Source organism: Caenorhabditis briggsae (assembly GCF_000004555.2).
Source record: "Caenorhabditis briggsae complete genome, chrIII, whole genome shotgun sequence".
NCBI lineage: Eukaryota > Metazoa > Nematoda > Chromadorea > Rhabditida > Rhabditidae > Caenorhabditis > Caenorhabditis briggsae.
Window position 1 is genome coordinate 12,570,353 of NC_013490.2, and position 19,585 is coordinate 12,589,937.

At 37.5% G+C, this 19,585-nt stretch overlaps 6 protein-coding genes across 6 annotated transcripts in view; 3 read left to right on the plus strand and 3 right to left on the minus strand.

Moving 5' to 3' along the window:
• Positions 1-1,057, plus strand: part of CBG12276 — a gene marked incomplete at both ends in the record, with an annotated part of 1,950 nt that extends 893 nt beyond the window's left edge. The window contains 2 exons of the mRNA XM_002642644.1: positions 179-521; positions 903-1,057. Of these exons, the coding sequence (XP_002642690.1) occupies positions 179-521; positions 903-1,057 (498 nt within the window). The remainder of the gene's footprint in view (positions 1-178; positions 522-902) is intronic.
• A 3,562-nt stretch (positions 1,058-4,619) lies between these two features.
• On the plus strand, positions 4,620-9,031 carry Cbr-ceh-93 (the record flags this gene model as incomplete). The annotated part of the gene is made up of 11 exons (XM_045244538.1): positions 4,620-4,725; positions 4,780-5,012; positions 5,059-5,212; positions 5,259-5,378; positions 5,426-5,628; positions 6,211-6,441; positions 6,682-6,921; positions 7,225-7,495; positions 7,544-7,749; positions 8,294-8,455; positions 9,023-9,031. The coding sequence occupies 11 exons, from the start codon at positions 4,620-4,622 to the stop codon at positions 9,029-9,031; spliced, it is 1,935 nt and encodes a 644-aa protein (XP_045094814.1).
• Positions 9,032-10,344: 1,313 nt separating this feature from the next.
• Positions 10,345-12,814, minus strand: CBG26056 (the record flags this gene model as incomplete). Its single annotated transcript, XM_045244539.1, has 6 exons — positions 10,345-10,578; positions 10,863-11,162; positions 11,535-11,749; positions 11,803-12,531; positions 12,633-12,735; positions 12,782-12,814. The coding sequence occupies 6 exons, from the start codon at positions 12,812-12,814 to the stop codon at positions 10,345-10,347; spliced, it is 1,614 nt and encodes a 537-aa protein (XP_045099275.1).
• A 311-nt stretch (positions 12,815-13,125) lies between these two features.
• CBG26057 lies at positions 13,126-13,312 on the minus strand (the record flags this gene model as incomplete). The annotated part of the gene is made up of 2 exons (XM_045244540.1): positions 13,126-13,155; positions 13,211-13,312. 2 exons carry the CDS (start codon positions 13,310-13,312, stop codon positions 13,126-13,128), a joined length of 132 nt encoding a protein of 43 aa, XP_045099276.1.
• Positions 13,313-16,087: 2,775 nt separating this feature from the next.
• On the minus strand, positions 16,088-17,334 carry Cbr-ssp-36 (the record flags this gene model as incomplete). The annotated part of the gene is made up of 3 exons (XM_002642646.1): positions 16,088-16,135; positions 16,203-16,379; positions 17,221-17,334. The coding sequence occupies 3 exons, from the start codon at positions 17,332-17,334 to the stop codon at positions 16,088-16,090; spliced, it is 339 nt and encodes a 112-aa protein (XP_002642692.1).
• Positions 17,335-18,249: 915 nt separating this feature from the next.
• On the plus strand, positions 18,250-19,265 carry CBG12280 (the record flags this gene model as incomplete). The annotated part of the gene is made up of 3 exons (XM_045244541.1): positions 18,250-18,353; positions 18,851-19,053; positions 19,102-19,265. The coding sequence occupies 3 exons, from the start codon at positions 18,250-18,252 to the stop codon at positions 19,263-19,265; spliced, it is 471 nt and encodes a 156-aa protein (XP_045094815.1).
• Positions 19,266-19,585: the final 320 nt, after the last annotated feature.

Below are 19,585 nucleotides of genomic sequence, written 5' to 3' on the forward strand. Positions count from 1 at the left end.
TTTTTAATTTGTCTGATAAAACTTTTTTTATAATCAAAAAACAACGCAAAAATGCTATTTTGTGCAATTTCATGAGGTTTTTGAATTATAAAAAAAGTTTTATCAGACCAATTAAAAAATTCATCCATAGAAAATGTAGAGAAAATAATTGCGGTTTTTTTGAAAAATTAATTTGCAGTTCGGAAGGGACGCCAGAGCAGACCACATAAAATTCAGTCCGGAGTCCGAATTCTATCAGGCAGAATCCATGAAAGTAGATCAGTACGAACACACGATTCCTGCAGTATTACAGCATTTTCAAGGAAGACAGGCATTTATAAGATGTCGTTATTGCAAAATTTCGGATTTGATAGGGTTTGTGAATGAATGGAAAACAGGAAAAGGATTTCAAAGACTGGAATATTTGGAAATTCGAATCAGATCTTTTGATGAAGGTCTTCCCCAAAACGAAATTCTAGACGGAATTGGAGCAAAATATATTGCGCAACGAAATCACCACCAACGCATGTTTTGCCGAAAGTGTAAGTGTACTTGAAAGCAATTTATCTAGCACTCTGAAGAAGCCATCAAAATTCATACGCTAGCCAAATTTTTATCATTATATCACTCACATTTTGTCAGTTGACCACTTTTCGATATCTTTCAAAGGAACTTAGATAAATTGGATCAAATTTGGGGGACTCTTCAAGTGCTGACATCCTGAACGGCCCCCTACAATTTGACCTAATTCATCTGGGTTCCTTTAAAAGATATAAAAAATTTGTTAACTGATAAAATGTTTACCATATTATCAAACATGTTTTATCAATGAACCATTTTTTGATATTTCTTACAAGGACCGAGATAAATTGGCGCTCAGAGGAAGCGTTTGGTAGTTTCGTCAAGTAACCAGTAATTTTCAGTTACCTTGATTATCCCTATTCTAAACCGAATACAGACCGAATCATCAGCCACACATACGTCGTTAGAGAAACAGATGGTCATGTGGCGTCTATTCGGATTTTTGGGGAAACTCTATGGTTTGGAGTATGGAACAAAACAGAGTAGCAGTTTTTGAGAATGATGGATTAGTTTTGTGTATTTTGCATTATTTTTAATTTCTTCATTGTTGTAATAAAGGTTATCATTTTTCTTTTTCTCATTCTTCCAACAAAGAGGTACCTGATGATGTGACAGGTGACACTAGATTAGCACAATGAAGATAGACAGATTGTCACTTTCCCTGGGGGTATTCAGCTATGCGACCTGTTAGCACTTGGACAGCAGGGATACATCAGTTGGCAGAACGAACCTCGACCGCTTGCGCCTTCAGTCTATGTGGACGTCGTCGATTTTGAAACCAGATTTTTACCTAAAATCGGAGGACAAATTTAGGAGGGATCTTCCACCCAGCAAATCTAACAGAAGGCCACCTAAGTTTGAGCTCTTATATTGTGAAGGATCTTCTGTAAAAGATATTAAAAAGCGGTCAACTGATAAAACGTTGCTTGTCTTATGATAAACATTTTGTCAGTTAAACACTTTGTGATATCTTTTACAGGAACCGAGATATATGGGTTCGAACCTAACAGCCATTTAGAGCCGCCGGCGGCAGCCTGCCGCTCAAGCTTCTCTGCGCCCTCCTGCCGGGCGGCTTAACCATACGCAACCCTCAACTTCAGGCCTATTTATCTCGCTTCATCTGAAAGATATCAAAACGTAGATAACTAACAAAATGTTAATAACAATATCAGCAAAATTTTATCAGTTGACCACTTTTTGATATCTTCTACAGAAAGCAAGATATATGAGCTTAAAGTTGGCCTGCCAGGCATTCCCCATCTTCTATTTATCTCTTTCCAAATGACGTCACTGTGACCCTGGCCCAGAAAAAAAGCAGGGTGTTTGGTCTTCCCCCGGACCAACAATGTATTCCAACCTCTCCTCGCATCTGCCCTAACTGTCTGGGTCAGTCATTTTTAACTGTCAACGATCCGTGGGCTGTTCGTTTTTCATTTGAAGTGCCTACCGTTATTTTTGTTCTATTTTTTCGTTCATAATCCCTCTTCTTCTATAATTTCAGAACTTTCAGAATGCCTTCTAACCAATCCAGCTCATCCAACACATTTCCCAATTTTGATCCCTTTTTGACCACTGGAAATGGGAATCAGGAATCGGGAACATCCAGGAGCATTATCCAGGAGTACATCCGAGCTCCATCCTTGCCCGCTGGAACTGGAAGCCGGTATTCTGAAATTGAAGATATCCGGGAACGTTTAAATTCTGCTAGATTTGCAAACCTTTCTCCTCTACAAGTTCAAGCTCTCTAGCAACAATTTGTGGTCAACAGGTACCTGACTTGTGGCGCAGAGAAGCTTGAGCGGCAGGCCGCCGCCGGCGGCTCTAAATGGCTGTTAGGTTCGAACCCATATATCTCGGTTCCTGTAAAAGATATCACAAAGTGGTTAACTGACAAAATGTTTATCATAAGACAAGCAACGTTTTATCAGTTGACCGCTTTTTAATATCTTTTACAGAAGATCCTTCACAATATAAGAGCTCAAACTTAGGTGGCCTTCTGTTAGATTTGCTGGGTGGAAGATCCCTCCTAAATTTGTCCTCCGATTTCAGGTAAAAATCTGGTTTCAAAATCGACGACGTCAACATAGACTGGATGCGCGAGCGGCCAAGGTTCGCTCTGCCAACTGATGTATCCAGTGGTCACCCTTCTCATCATCGTGTAATCGGAAGGAATACTTTTACAAGATCCTGATGCTAAATTCCTTATCTTCGCTGTATCTCTTTGAAATAAGCTCATTAATCTTAAACTTGGTCTTGATGCTAATTTTTTGGTCTTTGCTGTATCTCTTTTGAATCACTAATAAATTATATTGTGATTTGTGTCCCATGTAATTTCCCCAACGGGGAGTAACTGATGACGTGATAGATTTCGCTTGATTAGCATTAGCTGGTCCTGGACCCCTTGTACATTCTGCTACGCGGTCTTACCCCCAGTTTTATGATCGATATGTACATGTCTAACAAGTCTAAACTAAAGCCTCCAACTTTGAGCGTATTCGTCTCATTTCCTGTTAGAGGTATCGAAAAGTGACCAACTGACAAAATATTTGTGATATTACGGTAAACATTTTATCAGTTGGCCACATTTTTGATACCTTTCACAGGAAATGAGATATATGAGCTGGGGACCGTCAAATAGACATTGTTGATTGCTATTTTCCCAAAATCGTGTAGTTTGTGCTCTCATGAATTCTGCTATATGTGGTACGGTCATTTAAAAAGATCTGAAACCCCAAACCCCGACTTTTTTGGTTGTTCTGGACAAGGCTGGAAATTTGTACAAACCTTATAGAAATCTTGGCCAGATTTAAGATTCCCAGTTTGGAAGTATGACCCTACTTCGGCGTCGACGGCTACTTCTGGCCGGAGCTTGGTCAGTTTCCGGCAAAGACTTGGTGGGAAGGCGACCAAGATCCGACAAACTACCGACCAGCTTCCGACCTCTTAACAGCAGGCGCCTGCAAATTCCGGCCAAAATCCGACCATTGTCCGTCCCACTGGGCAGCTTCTGACCAAAACCTGACCAAGATTCGTCCAAAAGCCGAACCCCCCTCCCTCAACTTCCGTCCAGAAATTGCAAGCCTACAGCCGAGTATCCTTTCGTCAGAAACTTTCAGAATCATGATCGCGATAGTTTTGGAAAGAATTACCTTTTACTTGCTTAGAACATGGCTGAACTCTTCAGCTACACAACTTCGGAATTACCAGATCTGGGGAATTCTAAAAGATCCGGATGGTTCTAAAACGTAGTTTTTTCTCTGCAAGTATGTAAGAACATCCTTCAGTGTCCTTCCCAAAGGACCTTCCCACAGGTACAGTACCTGTCCCAAATGACACCTTTTTTTTGTGTGCATTTGACAACGTCTTCTATCTCCCCAGATGTTGTCATTGCGACCTTGACCCAAAAAAAATACAGGGTGTTTGACCACCACCCACTATCCTCGCCCTGGGTGGGCGGAGCTTAGCGCAGGACATTTTGGACCAAAGAGTCGTCCTCCCATCGTCAGTCCTCCCGGTCATTCTGTTTTCTGCTCACGGCCCTCCACTCTTTCTGTTGTTGCTGCTCTATGCGTTTCTGTACGGTCCATACTCTCTCGTGCATGTAAAAATCACGATCATTTGAATTTTGCCGGCCTAGAAATCCAATCTTGTGGTAAGGCCACCAGTAACATGCTTTGAAAGATCGAGTCGTCAGCTCTTTGACACAGTTGATAGATATCAAAGAACCTTATATTGAAGCGAGTTATGGCCATTTGAAGTTGGTGGTCTAGAAATCTAAAACTAGGCCATGAAATTCAAATGGATGTAACTCGCTTCCAAATTAAGATTTTCGAAATATAAAATCTGTCTCGTAGAACTAACGACTTGCGCTTTCGATTCATATAATTGGTGACCTAGTTTTTTCGAAATTTGGGTTTCTAGTCCACCAACTACAAATGGTTGTAACTCCCTTCAAAATGAAAATTTTTGAAATCAAAAAATTGTTTTGAATTGCTCAATTCTCACTCTTCCATACTTTTTTTTTTCATTTTTGATATATGTACCTTCCAATTTCCAGAATGGCTTTCAACCAACCCAGTTCGTCTAACTCGGCTGCGGATACCACTTTCATCGTCTTTGACGAAGACTATGTAAGCGAATTGCGAGCACGGCTTATTGATTCTGGTAAGTTTTTTAAACGAATTCTGCGAATTCGGTATTAAATAACCCTGATTTCAGTGAGTCGTTTCGGCACCATCAACCCTTTGAGCATGATGAGCTTACTTGAAGCTGAACGACAGATAGCTGAATCTAAAAACCAGAGTTCTGAGGCTGGAAGTCACGATTCTGGATCTGGAAGCCTCACTGCTCAACCAGTTCAAGCTCCGGACCAGGATTACTTCTACGACAAGTATTTGACTGCTTCTGTTCGGAAACAAATGGCTAAACGTCTTAACATGACGGACCAAGAGGTATGTAGGTCGAGCGCATATCAGACATTCCAAATGCCTTTTTCAGCTTGAAACCTTTCTCCAGAATCGACGATCAGAGGAAAAGAGGCTGCTAGATCAATTTAAAGATGAAAATAGTTCAAATGGTGAGTCTTCTGAAAAGGAACTTCGTCAACAATTGGGTGCTCTGCGGGAGAAGTTCACAAATACCTTAGCAAAGGGTAAGGGATTAATATAACCAACGGAATCTCATAATCCATTTTTCAGTGAATCGATATGGTACCAGCGGACCTTTGAGTTCGGTTATCCTCTCTTCTGCGGAGGCCCTCCGTCAAAAAATGGATGGTCTGGAGCACAGAGTCACTAATTTATTATCAAAAGAAGGCTGTAAGAAATTAGGAAAATTAAAAGGATTTTATAATTTGATTTTTCAGTGAATCCCTCCGGTACCAGTGAGCCTTTGAGCTCGTTCAAAGCTAGAAAGCTTTCTGAAAGACAATCTGAATTCTCGAAGCTTCCCGAGGGATTCTCTCGTCAACAAGTTCAAGCTATGGAGCAAAAGTTTGCTGTCAAACAATTTTTAGCACGTTATGAACGGAAACAATTGACTGAGAGCATTGGTTTGAAGGAGAGAGAGGTTAGTTGATGTGAAAAAATTACAAATTTCAAACTTTCGAAATTTTCTGAAAATCGAAGCCTTTCAAACAAATTTTATATCGTTAAAACGTTTTCCTGCAGCATTCCGGTAATTTTGACACCAATATTGATCCGATTCGAGTGTATTCGATTTTTGACATCTCCTGAATTCATAATACACGAAATTTCCAAATATATGCAATATGGCTATCAAAATGACAGGAATTCAATGAGTATCAGTTCTAACGACATTAAAAGTTGGAAAAGTGAAAAATAGAAAAATAAAATTTGGAAACTTCGAAAAAAACAATTTGTCAATTTTTCGATTTTTTGGAATTCTTGGGCTCCAAACACATTTTGAGTGAATTTTCACTTCGTTACAGCAATTCCCTACAATTTTCCGGTCATTTTGATACCAATATTGACCCGATTCGAGAAGATTCGATTGTTGACGTCTTCTGAATTCAGAATCCTCAAAGTTTTGGAAATATAGGCAATATGGGTATTAAAATGACGGAAATTCAATGAGTAACATATCTAACGATATGAAAAGTTGATCCAACTAAATTTATCCGACTTTCAGGTAAAAGAATGGTTCCAAGATCGACGTGAAGATGAAGAAGACAAGGAAGATTGGGAGTGGGATACTGATACCGACTATGATTATGGTATGGACGAATCGATGGAATGGTATCCGAAGAAGTTCTCTCGTCAGCAGGTTCAAGCTATGGAGCAAAAGTTTGCTGTCAAGCAATTCTTGACACTTTTTGAACGGAAGGAATTGGCTGAACTCATTGGATTGAAGGAGAGAGAGGTTAGTACTCTACCAGAGCCATTTCAAACGAATTTCATTTCGTTAAAACGATTTCTTTTTGTTTTCCGGTCATTTTGATACCCATATCGACCCAATTCGGAAGTATTCAATTTTTGACGTCTTCTGAATTCAGAATCTTGGAAATATAGGCAATATGGGTATGAAAATGACGGGAATTCGATAAGTATCAGTTCTTACAACATGAAAATTTGATCCAACCGAATTTATTCAACTTTTCAGGTAAAACATTGGTTCCAAAATCGACGTAATGACGAGGAGGTCAAGGAAGATAGGGAGTCTGACTATTCTGATTCTGATAGCGACTATGATTATGATATGGACGGACCGATGGAACAGTATTCAAAGAAATTCTCTTTTCGACAAGTCGAAGCTCTGGAGCAACATTACGCTAAAAACAAGTATCCTGATAGTGAGGTCCGGGAACGATTGGCTCGAGCCAACAATTTGACGGAGACACAGGTTTGTAGTATGAGTTTATTTTTTTCAAAGCTGTTCCCCACCGTTTTCTCTTCAAAACAAGCCCAGAATCACTCAATTCCTTCATTCCTGAGCCAAGAAACACATTTTGCTTCTCTGCGCCCTCCGCTCTCTAGCTTTGACCTCTTTAAAGGTGCATATATAGCTTCAAATTCAACCCTGAAAAATTAAAATCTTATAGTTTTGTAGGAAATTTTGAGAGCTTTCTGGTGATATACAATACCAATACAAAACATGTTTTATCCTGGCTTAAAAATCGCTTTTCTAATTTTTGCCCGTTTTCAGGTGGAGACTTATTTTATAGACCGACGAAGATTCCAAAATGCTGAATCCTTGAACCAGATTGTTAGAAATCAACAAAGCCAAGGAGTGTTTAGAGATAGAACAAGGGATAAAATTGCTACCGTGCCAACCTGGCACTTGAGTCCCACGAAATCTGAACGTTTCGGCATCAGCAAGCCTTCAAGCTCGTCTATCCTCCCTTCTGGAAAGGATCTTCGTCAAAAATTGGATGATCTGGAGCACAAATTCACTGATAGCTTTGCAAAGGATTACTGTAAGGGATCAGGGAAATCAAAACGAGATCTAATAACCCATTTTTCAGCGAATACTTCTGGTACTAGCGAGCCTTTGAGCTCGTTCAAAGCTAGGAAACTTCCAGAAAGACATTCTGGATTCTCGAAGTTTCCCTGGGAAAGCTACTCTCGCCAACAGTTTGAAGCTATGGAGCAAAAGTTTGCTGTCAAACAATTCCTGACTCATGATGAACGAAAGGAACTGGCTGAGAGCATTGGTTTGAAGGAGAGACAGGTTAGTTCTTTTCGAAATTATCAGACTCCGGAAGCATTTTAAACAAAATCCACTTCGTTGAAACAATTTTCCGCAATTTTCCGGTCATTTTGATACCAATATCGACCAAATTCGGGAAGATTCGATTTTTGACGTCTTCTGAATTCAGAATTCGCAAAGTTTTGAAATATAGGCAATATGGGTATCAAAATGACAAAAATTCAATGATTAACAATTCTAACGACATGAAAAATTAGAAAAATGGGAAACAGAAAAAATTTCAAAAATTCAAGTTTTTGATGTTTTTAACTTTTCAAAGTTTCTGACTCTAGAAGCGTTTTAAAACAAATTTCACTTTGCTAAAACAATTTCCCGCGATTTTCCGGTCATTTTGATACCAATATCGACCAAATTCGGGAAGATTCGATTTTTGACGTCTTCTGAATTCAGAATTCCCAAAGTTTGGAAATATAGGCAATATAGGTATCAAAATAACGGGAATTCAATAAACAACAATTCTAACGACATGAAAATTCAAGCCAACTGAATTTATCCAATTTTTCAGGTTAAACATTGGTTCCAAGATCGGAGGGATGCGGAAGAGGACAAGGAAGATGATTCTGATTTGGAAGAACTTATGAAAATGTCTGGGAAAGTCGAAGAAGAGAAGCCGGAGTGGTTGAAGATGGCTGAAAAGATCAGCAAGTTCTCCGAACTGATGTTCCCAGTGGCCATATTGATGATTTTTTTCATGTCTTTGTCATTTTCATTTTTATATTTTTTCCAATTTTTAAATTTTTGAATTTTTCTGACTCCAGAAGCATTTTCAGCAAATTTCACTCGTTGAAACGATTTCCTGCAGTTTTTTGGTCATTTTGATACCAATATTGACCAAATTCGAGAATATTCTATCTTTGACGTCTTCTGAATTCAGAATTCACAAAACTTTGGGAATATAAGCAATATGGGTATCAAAATGACGGAAATCACCTGGGTAACACTTCTAACAACACATATTCTCTTGAAAAGTGAAAAATAGAAATTTTATTGCTTAAAAATTGTTTTATTTCAATTCCTCTGATGTCTTTTGTCATTTTTCATGTGTAATAAATCGTTTTGTATTTTTATGTCTTTCTCAACAAACGGGCAGAAGGGAGTACTGATGGCATAACTTTCTCCATAGAAAAATTCTAGGCCACGAGAACGAAACTTCAGGAAAATGGATTTATTTTCAAAAATAAAATAAATTAATTTTGAAAAAAGTAATCCAGTTCAATAACATCATCATCTTTAGAAAATTTAGTTTTTCTTCCTGACGTCTTCTGAATTGCCACGTCACATCTTGTTAAAGAATTCAGAGAGGATGACGGGGTGGACAATGGGGCGCCAAACCAGATTTCCTGACAAAAGAAAATGTTCATAATTTTTCTATTTGTCGTTTTTTTCAATTTTTCATAACTTCAGAATTGTTACTCATCAAATTCCCGTCATTTTGATACCCATATTGCCCTATATTCAAAAAATTTCGTGAATTCTGAATTCAGAAGACGTCAAAAATCGAATCTTCCCGAATCGGGTCAATGTTGGTATCAAAATCATCGGAAAACTGCCGGGAAATGTTTTAACGAAGTGAAATTTGTTTGAAATAGTTCTAGAGTTCCTAAATTCCGAAAGTTTGGAAAATTGAAAAAAACGAAATTTTTCGAAATTTTTCCTATTTTTCAATTTTGTAGTTTTTCATGACGTTAGAATCGTTTCTTGTCGAATTCCTGTCATTTTGATACCCATTTTGCCCTATATTCCAAAAATTTCATGAATTCTGAATTCAGATGACGTCAAAAATCGAATCTTCCCGAACTGAGTCAATATTGGTATCAAAATGACCGGAAACTGCAGGGACTCGTTTTAACAAAGTGAAATTTGCTCGAAAATCTTCTGGATTCAGTAAAGTTAGAAAAATTGGAGTTTGAGAAAATGTTTATAAATGACCATGATAAGCCATGAAAATAATAAAATCCATCCCAAATAACAAATTTCTTTATCTCTTCGCTGACAAACTGCTTCAGAAGCGCATTCCATAAGAATTCAGAAGACCAAATATTAGAAAAATAAGAAAAAAGGTGCCAAAATTTTATGGAGCCGGAAATGGACAATTTTAGCTGGGGGAGAGACAAAAAATGGGGAAAATAACAATGGGGGAAAGAGTGATATTTGGGGTTTGGAAGATCAGAATTTTTCGACTAAAAACAGTTTTTAGAAAATAATTTTCTTATTTCTCAATGCTAAACATTTTCATGTCGTTAGAATGGTAACCCATCAAATTTCTGTCATTTGGATACCCATATTGCCTATATTTCCAAATTTTGTGAATTCTGAATTCAGAAGACGTCAAAGATAGAATATTCTCGAATATAGGCAATATGGGTATCAAAATGATCGGAAAATCGCAGAAAATCGTTTTAACAAAGTGAAATAAGCTGGAAATGCTTCTGGAGTCAGAAAATTGCAAAAACTTAGGCACTTTCATAGAAAAGGAATACAATTGAAAATGAAAAAGACATGAGAAAGAATTTAAAAATGAAGGTATTAAGATTTTTTCAATAGGATTACTGTAGTCTACTTGAACAAAGCTGTCAGCATGAAGAAAATCATACAAACCAAGAAGATCAAAAGGGCCACCGGTACCATCATTTTACAGAAATCGCTGATCTCTCGAGCTACCTTGTACCAGCCCTGCTTCTCTTTTTCGACATTTGGTTGTTTTTCCATCAAACCATAACCACAATCAGAATCACTCTCATCCTCCTTGTCCTCTTCCTCACGACGTCGGTTTTTGAACCAGGTTTTGACCTGAAAAGTGGGAAAAACTCAATTGGATCGACTCTTCATATCGTTAGAAATGTTACTCATTTTGAATTCCCGTCATTTTGATACCCATAATGCCCATGTTTCCAAAATTTAGTGAATTCTGAATTCAGAATACGTGGAAATTCCAATATTCTCGAATATAGGAAATATGAGTATCGAGAATGACCGAAAAAAGACTGCAAATCGTTTTAACAAGGTGAAATTTGTTTAAAGTGCTCCTGGAGTCTGATAATTTCAAAAAGAACTAACCTGGTTCTCCTTCAAACCAATGCTCTCAGCCAGTCGTTTCCGGTGGAAACGTGGCGGAATTGGATGAGAATGAAGTTTCGCTCCAGAGCGTCAACCTGTTGACGAGAGAATCCCTCAGGAAGCTTGCTAGCTTCAAACGATCTTGAAAGCTCGCTGGCGTCAGAGCGTGATTTTGAGATTCCAAAAGTCGTTTCTTTCCAAAAGTTGTCAGCATTCGTTTCCTTACAGTGAAACTTCACAAAACGAGCCTTTTTAGCATGTTCATTATTCTCCTCCCGTTTCTGTCTGTATCGTCGATCTTGAAACCAAATTTTCACCTGAAAACGGGTAAAGTGTTAAGCTCAATTATCTCGCTTCAAAACAAGAAACGGTCAACTGATAAAATGTTACTGATATTATGATAAACATTTTGTCAGTTTAAAGTTTTTGGATATCTTTCACAAGTAGCGAGATATAAAGGTTCTAAATTGGCAATAGCGTGTGGTTGCCGCCTCCAGCTACCGAACCGGCGGCTCTACATGGCTGTCAGCTTTTAGACTATACATCCCGCTCCAAGCTAAAGATATCAAAATGTGGTAAACTGACAAAATGTTACTGGTATTATGATAAACATTTTATTAATTGACACCTTTTTGATATCTTTCACAGAAATCGAGATACATGGGCTCAACGTTGGTGGTTTTACTGACCTGTTCCTCCGTCAAATTTGTAATTCTAGCTAGTTCCGCCTGAATTGCAGGAGTGAGGTGTTTGTTGATGGTGAATTGATGCTCCAGAGCTTGTGATTGGAGAGAAGAGAAGTATACCGTTCGTTTTTCCCTGATTTCAGAATTCTGATTCCCATTTCCAGCAGTCAAACGGGCGAGCAGGGAGATCATATTTTCGTGAAAGACAAAGCCATCAACTGAAACTTAGACGTTCACTTTTCTCCAAACTTTAATGATCTATGAAACTCACCATTTAATGTATCCCTGGAGTTTGAATCGGTAGCTGTTTCCTTACAGTAATTCTTCAAAACAGATGGCTTCTCTGAAGACTTGACATCCTTCACAGATTCTGGAGCTTGGTTCGAGGTCTCACCCATTGGATCTTCTTCCTTTAGCATGCTTGATCCTCCACCACAGCCGGCTGCGGTGGTTGGTCTAGAGCTCATCGAGTCAACATTCTCATCCATTTTCTCAAGTTTCTCATGAGGAGCTGCTCCTTGAGTCGACAGTCGAGACTCCTGGAGTTCTTTTTGGATTTTATAAATCGTCTCTGCCAGTAAATGATAGTATTGTTCACGGTCGTTTGCCGATTCAAAAATCTCCTTTTCAACCGTCCTGGCATAAGCGATCAAGTCCTTCAGTTCATTGTCACTCAATGCTCTTAGATAAGGCTCTGGGAATATCGCTTTGACCAACTTTCCAACCAAATGGTTTCGGAGATTTTCGGTAACTGTATGATGCCATTCCTTTGTACAATCCGGCACATCCGGTGGAGCTAAGTTCTTTCCATTGCTGCCGTCTGGCTGTGGTGGACCGTGGTAACCATTCCGTTGGAATGGATCTCCATGAAATCCCTCGAAGGAAGAATTGGGAATGTGTCCAGAGTGCATAGAAGGAGAACCATATTGGGACAGCCCGTCACCCTCTGCACTTCCTTTCGAGTTTCCATTGACTCCGATTGAGTTGGCGAGATCGGGTGCTGAAAAAGAAAAGGATCAAATCAAATAATTCTTTGAAGTCTGTCACATCTTCTGGTACCGTTGTGGCATGGTGGCGCAACTGATAACAGTTCTAACTCACCATTTAAGCTATCATCATCTTTAAATGTATCCCGTTCTTCTTTTTTAAATTGATCTAGCAGCTTCTTTTCCTCTGATCGTCGAATTTGGAGGAATGCTTCAAGCTGAAAAGGGCATTTGGGTTGACTATTTTTATATCGAACTACAAACCTGCAGCTCCGTCATCTTCAGGCTTTTAGCCATTTGGTTACGAACAGAAGAGGCCAGGTACTTGTCGTAGAAGTAGTCTTGATCCGGAACTTGAACTATTTGAGAAGAGGGGCTTCCAGATACAGTAGTCTGGCTTGCAGTTTCAGCATCCTGACTCTCAATTCTAGCTTGAACTGGTTGAAGCGAGAGAACTCCAGATACAGTATTCTGGCTTCCAGCCTCACATTTTTGATCTTCTGATTCGGTATTCTGGATTTTAGCTCCAGAATTTTGGTTTCCAGCCTCAGAATTCTGCTTTTTAGATTCAGCTATCTGTCGTTCAGCTTCCGACAAGTGCATCATACTCACAGGGTAGACCTTGCTGGATCGATTCGCTGAAATCAGGATTATTATAATACCGAACTGGCAGAATTCGTTAAACTAACAAGCATCAATAAACCGTGCTCGCAATTCGCTTACATAGTCTTCGTCAAAGACGATGAAAGGGGTATCCGGCGCCGAGTTGGATGAGCTGGGTTGGTTAGAAACCATTCTAGAAATTTGAGCGTACATATATCAAAAACGAAAAAAAAGTATGGAAGAGTGAGAATTGAGCAATTCACAACAATTTTTAGATTACAAAAATCTCTATTTTGAAGCGAGTTACAGCGACATGAAGTTGGTGGCCTAGAAACCCAAATTTTCAAAAAACTAGGCCGCAACATATATCATTAGAAAACTCGTATTTTGTGAAATTCGTAACAATTTTTAGATTTTCAAAATCTTTATTTCGAAACTAGTTACAGTCATTTGGACTCGATGGTCGAGTTTTGGATTTCTAGGCCACCAACGTCAAAATCGATGTGCTTCGAACTAGAGATTTTTTGAAATCTGAAAACTGTGTCGTCGTCTGACAACTTGCGCTTTCGATCCACGTCACTTGTGGCCTAGTTTTTCAAACATTTGGATTTCTAGGCCAGCAAAGTTCAGAGGATCGTATTGATTTTTAGACGCAGAAAGCAGAGGAAACAAAAAGAGTGGAGGGCAGTGCGCAGAAAATTGTATGATTGAGAAGACGAACGATGGAGGGATGCCTGTTTGGTCCAAATGGTCCTGCGCTAAGCTCCGCCCCCAGGGCGAGGAGGGTGGGTGGTGGTCCGGGGGAAGAACCAACACCCCGCGTTTTTCTGTGTCAAGGTCATAATGAGAGTGTCTGGGTAGAGAGAAGACAAGTAATCAATCTTAATGCACACAGAAAAATAGGAGTCATTTGGGACAGGTACTGTATCTGTGGAAGGACTTGTGGGAAGGACAATGAAGGATCTAAAAGAACAGAGAAACAATACTGGCGACTTATTGGGCGGATACAATTTGGCTAAGTTCTCCTCTGACTATTTTTCTCTCCTCTGACTATTTTTCTCTCCTCTGACTATTTTTCTTCAATTGTTCCCCTGTGGAACGCCATCACTTCCCAAGTTACCCGATTTCTCCTACTTTCCGAGTTTGAATTCTTAATTTCTTCCAGTATTACCCGTTATTGATATATTTGCTCCCCTATTTTTCTTTTTCTACCGGTTACATCTTTCCTGTGTCAAATATCTAAATTATCCCGTTTCCCCTCCCCTACTCAGATCGGCCTCGTGAGGGGCATTTTTTCTGAGTCTTTCATGTCCTGCCCTCTAATGTTTTATTACACCTGATCAATAAACAAATTAAATTAAATTAAGTAAGAACTGCCGAATGTTTTTCCAAGAATGTCCAAAAGCCAGCCTTGTCCAGATCACCCCAAACAGATCGTGCGTCTTAACGTTTTGATCGAGACTTGTAATAATCAAGTAGACTACAGTAATCCTATTGAAGAAGATCCTGTCTGGATGTTTTAAATTCTTTCTCATGTCTTTTTCATTTTCAATTGTATTCCTTTTCTATGAAAGTGCCTAAGTTTTTGCAATTTTCTGACTCCAGAAGCATTTCCAGCTTATTTCACTTTGTTAAAACGATTTTCTGCGATTTTCCGATCATTTTGATACCCATATTGCCTATATTCGAGAATATTCTATCTTTGACGTCTTCTGAATTCAGAATTCACAAAATTTGGAAATATAGGCAATATGGGTATCAAAATGACAGAAATTTGATGGGTTACCATTCTAACGACATGAAAATGTTTAGCATTGAGAAATAAGAAAATTATTTTCTAAAAACTGTTTTTAGTCGAAAAATTCTGATCTTCCAAACCCCAAATATCACTCTTTCCCCCATTGTTATTTTCCCCATTTTTTGTCTCTCCCCCAGCTAAAATTGTCCATTTCCGGCTCCATAAAATTTTGGCACCTTTTTTCTTATTTTTCTAATATTTGGTCTTCTGAATTCTTATGGAATGCGCTTCTGAAGCAGTTTGTCAGCGAAGAGATAAAGAAATTTGTTATTTGGGATGGATTTTATTATTTTCATGGCTTATCATGGTCATTTATATCACTAAAGTGAGTTTTGGAATTTTGGAGTTTTTGAAATTTTCAAAAAATTCGGAAAACATTTTTTTCCAATTTCAAAATTTTCGAGTTTTCAGACTCTAGAAGTATTTTAAGCAAATTTCGCTTTGTTAAAGCAATTTCTAGTGATTTTCTGGTCATTTTAATACCCACATTGTCCCTATTCGGTGAGATTCGAAATTTGACGTCTTCTGAATTCATAATATACAACTTTTCGAATTATAGACAATATGGGTATCAAAACGACGGGAATTTGATGAGTAACAATTCTGACGTTATGAAAAATTGAAAAAACGACAAATAGAAAAATTATGAACATTTTCTTTTGTCAGGAAATCTGGTTTGGCGCCCCATTGTCCACCCCGTCATCCTCTCTGAATTCTTTAACAAGATGTGACGTGACAAAGACTTCAAGAAGAAAACGAAGAACTTCTGATGATAATGGAGATGTCATCGAACTGGATGATTTTTTCCAAAATTAACTACTGTGCAATTTGTGAAATTTTTAATTTTTCTGAATATATAAAGATTCCAGAAACATTTTGAACAGCTTTCACTTCGTTAAAACAATTTCCTGCCACTTTCCGGTCATTTTGATACCCAGATTGCCTATATTCCATAAGATTCGAATTTTGACGTCTTCTGAATTCAGAATTCTCGAAATCTCGAAATGTGGGCAATATGGGTATCAAAATAACGGGAATTCAATGAGTAACAATTCTAACGACATGAAAAGTTGAAAAAGTAAGAAATTCCATTTATTTTTCTATAAAATAAGAAAAAATCATTTGTTAATGTCTTCGTTGGTCGTCAGAAGGAGAGAGAAAATCGATTTTCAAGTCGCCTTCAGCTGAATTGTGATGTCGCCCATTTGGGAGCCAGCCTGGAAAAAATTTAAATTTTTAAATTTTTTTGAAATTTTTAAAAAATTTCAAAATCTCAAGAAATACCTTAAACGGAGCCCATGGCTCAATCTCATCGGCAGGAACTTCTGCCCAAAGAACTGCCAATTTATCGTCTTTTGCTGGTCCATCCAAACGAAGAATTTCCAATTTTGTACGCCCTTTTATTTCCAAAAATCCAAACACTGGACGAACACGATACTGATCATTATTCGAGCATTTTACCTAAATTTTGGAATTTTCAGACTCCATGATCGTTTTAAGCAAATTTCACATCGTTAAAACAATTTCCTACAGTTTTTCGGTCATTTTGATACCAATATTGACCATATTCGGGATGGTTCGATTTATGACGTCTTCTGACTTCAGAATTCACGAAATTTGGAAACATAGGCAAGATGGGTATCAAAATGACGGAAATCGCAAGGTTAACAATTCTAACAACATGGAAAAATGGAAAAGCGCAAAATCGGAAAAAATCTAAAAAATGATAATTTGAATTTTTTTTATTTTTCTATTTCTTTTAACCCGAAAAGCATTTTTAGCAAATTTCACTTCGTTGAAATAATTTTTGTAGTTTCACGGTCGTTTTGATACCCATATTGACCCTATTCGGTGAGATTCGAATTTTGACGTCTTCTGAATTCAGAATTCACAAAATTTGGAAGTATAGGCAATATGGGTATCAAAATGACGGAAATCTCGTGGGTAACATTTCTAACAAAATGAAAAGTTGAAAAACTGGCAAATAGAAACAAATTGCCAAAAAATTCAAAAAAAAATATTTTTCCAATTTTGAAGTTTTCACATTTTCAGACTCCATGATCATTTCAAGCAAATTTCGCTTCGTTAAAACGATTTTCTGTATTTTTATGATCATTTTGATACTAAATTTGACCCGATTCGGAAAGATTCGAATTTTGACGTCTTCTGAATTCAGAATTCAAAAAATTTGGAAATATAGGCAATATGGGTATCAAAATGACGGGAATCACCTGGGTAACACTTCTAACGACTTGAAAATTTGGAAAAAAAGGAAATAGAAAAGAAATTTCAGAAAAAAAACCTTAAAAGCAATTCTCGATTCCGCAGTCGATGAAAGGAAGTGAATTGAGTTTCCACCGGTTGCCGGAAACGTCGCCGTCGTCGGGTCGACAGTTACATTTTGAGAATTGTCCATTTTTTGGACAAAAATCCGCAGAAATAATTAATTTAATTATTTTTTATGTCTAGCAACTTTTGCAACGTCATTTTCAACAAAAATGTGATCTAAAAACGTTGTTTTTCGATTTTTTGAATTTCGCGCGCTCAAAAAATCAATAATCGCCAGCTATTACTTCTTCTGACATCTCCGACGACGATGACGTCCGTTGTGGAGAATGAGAATTCTGAAAAAGTGAAAAAAGAAGAAATCCGGATGAAAATTCCGGCGGGAACGTTGAATAAGAAAATCGATATTTGATCGGGTGACGTGGAGACAAAGAAATTTGAATTGGATGTTTCTACGAAACAGGTACGGTAATGGTTTGGCAGGAATTTGAATTTTTGAATTTTTGAAAACTCCTTAGACTTTGAGCTCAATTATCTCGATTTCTGTAAAAGGTATCAAAAAGTGGTCAACTAATAAAATTTTTCTGATAACATGATGAACATTTTATTAGTAGAATACTTTTTATTACTTTCACAGGAAACGAGACAATTGAGCTCAAAGTTGGCTGTTGCGTATGGTCGCCGCTCCTGCCGGCGGCTGCAAACAACTGTCAGGTTTGTGCCCCTATATCTCGCTTCTCAAGAAAGATATCAAAAAGTAGTCAACTGATAAAACATTGCTGATAATATGATAAATATTTTATTAGTTGACCAAAATTTGATATATCTCACAGGAACCGAGATATATTAAGTCAAGTACAAGTATACAAAATTTTGCCCATTTTCACTTTGGTGCTCTTCAACAGTGAACGTGTCGGTTGGGAGTATACTCAATCGAAGATTTTGTTGAAGAATCCAACGAAAAATCGATATACATACAAAGTAAAAGTTACTGATAACGAAATGTTTGATATCAAACTCCCAGTTGGATTCATTGACCCAACAGATGTATTCGAAATTGAAGTTTGGCATGTTCCTGGTCTTTTGGTCCCGAAAAATGATTATCATCATTTTTCTGTCTATCATATCAAGTGTGATAAGAATGCGGTGGTAAGGAAAATTTTAAGCTTCAAAATAAATTTGGCCTGGCGCGAAATTCAAAAAGTTTAAAAATTTCGATTTTTCGAATTTTTTCCGAAAAAATTCCATACTTGCACTTTGAGCTCAATTATCTCAATTTCTAAAAAAGTAATTATAAAGTAGTTAACTGATACAATGTATATCATAACATTTTACGCATTTCATTAGTTTTCAAATTTTAGTTAGCGTTTATGGTTTTTGAGATATGCGCCTTTAAATTTGGAGGCGCCCCTCGATTCTCCGTGAAGGATGCCCATTGTTAACTTTGAGGTTGATTATCTCGGTTACTGAAAGAGATATCGGAATTTTGTTAACTGATAAAATGTTTATTATAATATCAGCAATAATTTATTAGTTAACTACTTTTTGATATCTCTGATAGCAACCGAGATAACGGAGCTGAAAGTTGGGGTGACGATTTTTTGTAAGATTTTTTTTGTTGATATTTTAAAATTTCAAATTTTCAGGACTTTCATCCAATCTGGAAATCTAAGAAACCGGACGGCTGTGCCAATTCGATTTCCAGATTATCGATTGGTCCCAAAATTCGATCCGCCGAAGAAAAAGGGAATTCACGAAGACAAAAAATTGGAAAATCAAAAGGGAAAAAACAAGAAAAATGATGGAAAAAAGATGCCGGAAAAGAAGACGTCGGACGACGGCAAAAAAGGTTTTTTTCAGAATTTTAAAATCCAAATTCTGAACAAATTTTTTTCAGAAGACGTCAACGGCGTCGGAGAATCCTCTGAAGAAGTAATTCCTCAAGATCTCTCGATATCGAGGAAAAGGGTTTTTAAAAAATCATCAATCAGTTTTTCATCCCTAATTTTTTTGGAAGTTTTGATTTTTGAAAAAAAAAATCAAAAATTCCAAAATAAATGAAGGAATATTATTGTAACTTTTTATTTGGGTGGAATAAATGAATTTATTTCCTTGTTGTTGGAATTGTTACCCATCGAATTCCCGTCATTTTGATACCCATATTGCCTATATTTCCAAATTTTGTGAATTCTGAATTCAGAAGACGTCAAAATTCGAATCTCACCGAATAGGGTCGATATGGGTACCAAAATGACCGGAAAACTGCAGAAAGTTGTTTTAACAGAGAGAAATTTGCTTAAAATGTCTACAGAGGGACACAATTTCACAAATTGAAACAAAACAACTTTTTTATTTTTCGGATTATTTCTAGGTTTTCTCGA